Source organism: Pagrus major, chromosome 24, assembly GCF_040436345.1.
Source record: "Pagrus major chromosome 24, Pma_NU_1.0".
Taxonomy (NCBI): domain Eukaryota; kingdom Metazoa; phylum Chordata; class Actinopteri; order Spariformes; family Sparidae; genus Pagrus; species Pagrus major.
The window spans coordinates 4,976,825-4,984,365 of record NC_133238.1 but is presented as its reverse complement, the minus strand read 5'-3'; the positions used below and the strand labels follow the sequence as shown (position 1 = coordinate 4,984,365).

Here is a 7,541-nt window from a genome sequence, read left to right as displayed (position 1 = left end):
CAGGAGCATGTACCAACAGCCAGGTGAAAAGCTGTCAGGCTTTTTGAGAAGGCTGGAACGCTCACTGACTAAAGTAGTACAAAAAGGGGGCCTCCTTCCCCATAGAGTGGATCGTGCTCGCATTGACCAACTCATCCGAGGTGCTACTGAGTCAGATATGATGCTGTTAAGTCTGAGACTGAGAGAACGGAAGGAGCAACCCCCCACATTCTTAAAACTGCTAAATGAGATTTGTGAGGAAGAAGAATATGAGACTGCACGACGCAAACTAAACACCACAGTAAGACAAGTAAAAATCTGTGAAGAGATGAAATCCAAAGCTACTGACATCCAAGAGTTACAAGCAGAGATCAAAGGGCTACGTGCTGAGCATGGTGGGCTAAGAGACAAGCAGCAAGAGGCACCCACTGAGCTAAAGTTACACTCGAACAAGAAAGCCACAGACTCTAAAACAGACTCCGGAGAGGTCCAGATGTTACGGCAGCAGGTGCAGCAGTTGCAACACCAGCTGACTGTGTTATCCGTGTCTCACAGTTCAGGGACCGCAGATCCTAAACAAATAATGGGAGAGCTAAACCCAGCAGAGCAGAAAAACCCAATGCAGCAAAAGACTCAGAAAGCTACTTTTGCTACAGATTTGGAGGGGATAGCCACATTGCTACATGCTGCATGGCCCCTGAGAACCACTCCAAAGTAATACAGAAATTACTCAGCGCTCTCCGCAAAAGTAAAGAAGAAACAGGCACACCCAAAAGTTCAGCTGAGGCCAAGGAGGTTGTCTCAATCAGGAAAGGTTCAGTTGACACTTCTCAGTTGGGTGGTTTGCCAGAAGGGCTGGTTGGCCCATCCCAGATGACCACAGTGAAAATTGAAGGACAACCATGCAGGGTCCTTTTAGACAGTGGCTCTAGAGTCACAATCATATTCGAGAGCTGGTATTCCCAATTCCTCTCCCATGTCCCCATCCTCCCACTCACAAACCTCGCCATATGGGGCCTGAGTAACGACAACTACCCCTACAAAGGTTATGTGGCAGTCGAGCTGGAGCTCCCCATTAAATCCAAGGAAGTTGACGAGGAGGTCTCTGTGTTAGCTTTAATATGTCCAGATCCACCAAGCCCTGATTCAGTGCCTGTCATTATTGGCACTAACTGTAAGAAACTGCGTTCCTTACAAAAACATTGTGATGAAATTGAAAACCAAGGCCAGGTACATGCTCTGAGAATAAGCACTTTCCCAACAGGAAAGCCTCCATCATCTTGCAATCCCCCGATGGATGTTGTCGGTCAAGTCAAGTGGCAAGGTCCTGGACCTCTACCAATCCCACCTGGAGGGGTGCACTATGCCATGTGCAAAGTGGAACAGTTCCATCCTATGGACAAAAGCATACTCATGATAGAGGCTGATGTAATGACAGACCTTCCAGATGGTGTGGTGGTGCCGCCAGTTGTACTGCCACCTTCTGCCATGGACATCAATGGTTTCTCACAGTACTGCTGAGGAATGAAACCGAAAAAGAGACTGCTCTCCCTTCTGGAACGGTGGTTGCTCAAGTGTACCTGGTGGATAATGTCACTGAGTTAAAGAAGAACTCAGTCCCAACACAGTCCATTGACCCCAAGCTGTTCAGCTTTGGAGATTCACCCATCCCTGAAGCCTACAGGACTCGGCTAGCCACCAAGCTTGCAGACAGGGCTAATGTTTTCTCATTGAAGGAATGGGACGTGGGTCTAGCAAAAGGTGTCACACATACCATACGACTAAGAGATCCTCGTCCATTCAGAGAGAGATCTCGCAGGATTGCCCCAGGTGACATTGAGGATGTTCGGCATCATATACAAGAACTCCTGGCAGCCGGCATAATCAAAGAATCACATAGCCCGTATGCATCTCCCATTGTCATTGTGCGAAAAAAGAATGGCAAGGTGAGAATGTGCATAGACTACCGTTTACTGAACTCCAGAACTATTCCAGACCAGTACACCATGCCGCGCATAGACGATGTGCTGGACTGTCTAACCAGGAGCAAATGGTTCTCTGTGTTGGATCTGAGAAGTGGATACTACCAGGTGGAAATGTCTGAGGAAGACAAGGAAAAAACTGCCCTCCTTTGTCCCCTTGGCTTTTTCCAGTTTGAGAGAATGCCTCAAGGTATCACGGGTGCTCCTGCGACCTTTCAGAGGTTAATGGAGAAAGCTGTCGGGGACATGAACCTGATACAAGTTCTCGTGTACCTTGATGACCTTATAGTGTTTGGAAAAACACTGGAGGAGCATGAGCAAGGTCCTGGATCGGTTGGAGGAATTTGGTCTGAAGCTCTCCATTGACAAGTGCCTCCTTTGCCAACCACAGGTAAAGTTTTTAGGACACATAGTCTCTGCCTCTGGCGTGGCGACAGATTCTGAGAAAGTGAGCGCAGTCACTCACTGGAAGAAACCAGCTAACCTAAAGTCCCTACAGTCTTTTCTGGGTTTCTTTGGATACTATCGGCGGTTCATCCAGAATTACTCTGCAATAGTCCACCCACTGACAGAGCTAACCAAAGGATACCCCCCCACTCAACAGAAAAAGAAAAACGTCAGCAAGAAAAACAACTATTTCAAGGTCTCTGAGCCTTTCGACAAACGTTGGACCCCCGCTTGTGATGATGCTTTCCACCTCATCATCGAGAAACTCACAAATGCACCAGTCCTGGCTTTTGCTGATCCAGCCAAGCCTTATGTGCTGCATGTAGATGCAAGTCTGAATGGACTGGGGGCAGTGCTGAACCAAGAGTATCCAGAAGGACTCCGTCCGGTTGCCTTCGCCAGCCGCAAGTTGAGCCCATCCGAACGCAACTATCCTATTCACCAGTTAGAATTTCTAGCTTTGAAATGGGCGGTAGTCAATAAGTTTCACGACTACTTGTATGGGGCCAAATTTACAGTGCGAACGGATAATAAGCCGCTCACTTATGTATTGACAATGGCCAGGCTTAATGCTGTGGGACACCGGTGGCTGGCTGATCTCTCCACCTATAACTTCAGTGTTCAGTACAAGCCTGGTCGGGAAAATATTGATGCTGACTTACTTTCAAGACATCAGAGGGAGACCGAGGATGGATGGGTGGATATCCCACCTTCTGGGGTTAAAGCTCTTTGCCGTCTGGTAAATGTGAGTGGCACTGACAAGCACACCATTAGATGCGTTGACCAACTGGACGTTTCCCCTGAAGCCATTCCAGATGCATATGCCTACCTCACTCAAATAGAAATCAGCCCACTTGAACAGCTGTCCATCAAAGAGCTGATAGAGGCCCAGAGCTTAGACCCAGTTATCAGTGTGGTGAAGGAGCTAATTGAGAAGGGCAAAGATGTGCTATCCTCCAAGCACGCAAACTCTGATGTTTCTCTGATGCTACGAGAAAGTTCTAAACTCAAGATAAAGCGTGGTCTCCTTCATAGAGTCACTAAAAGATCCTCTGGAAAAGATGTGAGTCAACTTGTCTTACCTGCTCGATACCGACCCATGGTATTTAGAGCCATGCATGATGACATCGGTCACCTCGGCATGGAACGAACAACAGAGCTTATCAAGGACCGTTTTTACTGGCCCAGAATGGCTCCTGAAATTGCCATGTACGTCCAGAACTGTGGGAGGTGTGTAGCCAGAAAGTCTCTCCCAAAAAGAGCTGCCCCTTTACAGCAGATTACAAGTACTGGTCCTTTACACTTGGTCTGCATAGACTTTCTTGCCATTGAGCCTGATTCCAAGGGCATAGCAAATGTGTTGGTCATCACTGATCGTTACACCAGATATGCTCAGGCATTCCCTACAAAAGATCAGAAAGCCCTAACTGTTGCAAGAGTTCTCGTTGAAAAGTCCTTCGTACACTACGGACTGCCAGCTCGCATCCACTCCGATCAGGGTCGAGACTTTGAAAGTAAAATCATAAAAGAACTCTTAACCATGCTTGGCATCCGCAAATCAAGAACCTCACCATACCATCCTCAGGGTGACCCGCAGCCTGAAAGGTTCAATCGGACTGTATTATCAATGCTAGGCACTCTTGATCCAGCCCAAACGTCAAAATGGAGCCAACATATAAGCCTGCTAGTGCATGCTTATAACAGCACAAGAAATGACGCCACAGGGTACTCGCCCTATTTTCTAATGTATGGCAGAGAGGCTAGGCTTCCTGTGGACCTGTGTTTTGGTGCTGGATCAGATGATGTGGATGGTCTAAAGCATCACCAGTATGTGGCTGACATGAGAGAAGAACTAAGGAAAGCTTACCAGCTAGCAGCTGATTCAGCTGCTAAAAACCATGAACGGAACAAGAAACTGTATGATATGAGAGTCAGAAATCAGATCCTGGAGAAAGGTGATCGTATTCTGGTTCGCAATCTTGGCATCACAGGAAAACACAAGCTGCAGGACAGGTGGAACTCACTACCCTATGTAGTCCTTGCCCAGTTACCCCATCTCCCTGTGTATCGTGTAAAACCAGAGAGGGGACAGGCATTGTGAAAACTATGCATAGAGATCACTTGCTGCCTATTGGTTACTTAGTGAGGATGCCCGCTCCATCCGAGAGGAAAGCACAAACGAGTATACCACTGACTAGGGCGCAGAAAGCAAGGATGGATAATGAAAGTCAGACACAAAAATCAGAACACCTCAGTCAAGAGGACTGGACTTCAGAGTCTGAAGAGGAAAGAGGCTATTACTTGCCTCGGTTGACACTGGATACACGCACTGAAACACAAAGTCAGGAGTTTGAGCTAAGAGATGTTATAGTCTCACAAGACACTGCTGTTAGTGCTGACTCCAGTATTCATGACTTACCTGAGGAGGACAAAGTGGTTCAACTTCCAGCGGCAACAGAGCAAATGAGAGAATGTTCACCTTCACACCGAGACTCTGTGGCGGACACAGAGCTAGAAGAGGGAGACGTCCCTGAACCTAGCATCTCGGCTGTGAGTGTTGATTCCTCACATGACCCCCGTGTGAGAAGAGAGGTGAAACCTGTCCTACGCCTCAGCTATTACAAACCTGGAGAGCCTACAGACCGACCTGTGACTATAACTTATCGAGGCATGGTGATTCAAATTAGTTTTGATCATCAACTAATTAGAACACTAACAGTAACTTTCCCACACTATTCCCAATTTCCAATTTGGAAGTCACACACATAACTCTAGTAGTTAAGAGCACTGTTGATAAGTCTTATGAGGACATTCAGATGTCTAAATGGGGGAGAGTGTAGCCCCGGGTTGTTTTAATCCACGCTTCATTCATTTCAGTAATAGTTTGATTTGATAAAAGTACACATTCTGTTTTAAAATGAGTGTATTTTTATGGACATGTTCAGTTTAATATGAAGTATGGGTTTGTCACTTTAAGAGATAGGATAGGTTGCAGAGTAGCTACGTGTGCTGTTCTGTTTACACTATGTGGGTGAGAGCATAACCTACCTTGCTTATTTTCTTTTTCAAAAGGTGATTGGCTGTTTGTTGAGTCATGTCATTTTTCTGTGCTGTGATGAGTTGTGGGGCGGGACTAATAGGTCATTCGGGAAGAGAGGTGAGGAGAGAAAAAAAGTTTGGTGCTGAAGAGAGACTGGATAAAGACAGAGAAGGTTTTTCCAAGTTTGGAGTTGTGTTTACAAGTCAGGCTGTAGAAAATAGAACCTAAGACTGAAGGACATTACCCTAAGTGAACCCGAGAGTCTAATGTTACGCGTAGGAGGAGAAAAGATATTTCTCCTGCTGCCACAAGAGTTCGGAGGAGGAGAAAGGACATTTCTCTCGCATCCACAAGGGTCGGTAAGCTGAGGGAGCGAGACGGTTTGACCTGCCAGTTTGGTGGATCCAGAGCCGGGAACCTGCTAGCTTACAGCTCGGCCACTGTTTTCTGTTTCGTGTCTTCTTCCCGCCATCACACAGACACTGACTTGAATTCTGTTACAAACTGTGAGTATTCACCATTGTTTTGCTCGGCTAGAGTGAAGCGGCTACCTGTTTTGGCCACCACGATCCCGAATTCATCCAGGCCTGCCACGTGGGGGTTATTTTCTTTCATTTACGTTGTTGCCGGCTTGGTCTACTGGTAACCAAAAGATAATTGATTTAATTCATGTGTTTATTGTTGTGAGGTGAAAGTAGAGGAAATAATTCATGACGTCGTTATAAGAGAAGGTTAAAGGAACATACGTGAATTTCATTTAAAATCTTTGGAGTATAAAATAAGCCTAGTGAATTTCATGAAAGCTACAGTGGCTATTTTCTATACTGAATACTACTAAGCTAGACAATTTCTGTGTCTAATATTTTTGTTTGGAAGAGTATCTGAGTTTGCCAAAATTCATTATCTTTATTTTAGTTAATAAATTGACTTAATTTGAGAGAAGTTGTTTTGTGATGTCTGGTAGTAATAAGTCATAAGTTACATAGAGAGAGTAACAGAACAAAGAGTACAAAAGAGTTTGGGTTTTGAACGTTGGCCGTATAATACACTGAGAAAACTATAATTTAGAGTTACTGATTTTAAGAGGGCTTAATTAATCAACACAAGGGGAATAAAAGTTATGAACACAGTGTCAGGGCCGGTGAGGCCGGAAAAGTTTGTGGACCCAGAAGCAGACTCATTGTCTCATGCTAGAGACAATGGGTTTCACTTGGAATGACATGGACATGGAATGTAGGGTTAATGCGACGCATGGCCAGAGGCAAGGCAAGTCTGACAGAACAAGGGTTGATTACCTTTGAGATGGAGAACGGTCCAACGAACCTGGCATTCAGCTTGCGGCATGGGGATTTGAGAGGCAGATTGCGTGTGGAGAGCATTACCCTCTGGCCCGCCTTGTATGCTGGAGCTGCAGATCAATGCCTATCCGCTTGCTTCTTGAAGGCATCCAACGAACGCAAGAGCTGGGTCCTGGCCCGAGACCAAGTCCTCTTGCAGCGTTGCACGAAGGCTTGAGCAGAGGGAACTGCAACCTCCTCCTCTTGAGATGGAAAAAGTGGGGGCTGGTAGCCCAGGCAGCAGTGGAAGGGGGAGAGGCCAGTGGCGGAGGTGGGCAAGGAGTTGTGAGCGTATTCCACCCAGGGGAGAGTCTTGCTCCATGAGGCCGGGTCCTGGGACGTCATGCACCTGAGAACCACCTCCAACTTCTGGTTGGCCCGCTCAGTCTGTCCATTTGTCTGGGGATGGAAACCTGAAGACAAGCTGGAAGAGGCACCAATTAGTTTGCAAAAAGGCCCTCCAGAACTGAGCTGAGAACTGTGGTCCACGGTCAGACACAATATCAGAGGGGAGGCCATGCAGACGAAAAACATGAAGGATCATCAACTCAGCAGTTTGTTTGGCAGATGGTAGTTTGGGTAATGGGATGAAGTGGGCGGCTTTAGAGAAACGGTCCACTACTGTCAAAATACAAGTGTTACCATCAGAATTGGGGAGCCCGGTTACAAAATCAATGGCTATGTGTGACCAGGGGCGATGAGAAACAGGGAGAGGCCTTACTAGCCCTGCCGGAGGCCTTTTACCTGACTTGCTCC

The 7,541-nt window shown here is 46.7% G+C and overlaps 1 protein-coding gene across 1 annotated transcript; it reads left to right on the top strand.

The window, feature by feature from the left end:
• The first annotated feature begins 852 nt into the window (after positions 1 to 852).
• On the top strand, positions 853 to 4,509 carry LOC140992438 (retrovirus-related Pol polyprotein from transposon 412). The gene is made up of 3 exons (XM_073462737.1): positions 853 to 1,480; positions 1,555 to 2,283; positions 2,399 to 4,509. Exons 1-3 carry the CDS (start codon positions 853 to 855, stop codon positions 4,507 to 4,509), a joined length of 3,468 nt encoding a protein of 1,155 aa, XP_073318838.1.
• Positions 4,510 to 7,541: the final 3,032 nt, after the last annotated feature.

Coding starts and splice junctions, on each gene's coding strand:
- LOC140992438 (XM_073462737.1), top strand. CDS start 853: ATGACCACAGTGAAAATTGAAGGACAACCATGCAGGGTCCTTTTAGAC. Junction 1,481..1,554: donor TTCTGCCATGGACATCAATG/GTTTCTCACAGT, acceptor TGGTTGCTCAAG/TGTACCTGGTGGATAATGTC. Junction 2,284..2,398: donor ACTGGAGGAGCATGAGCAAG/GTCCTGGATCGG, acceptor GCGTGGCGACAG/ATTCTGAGAAAGTGAGCGCA.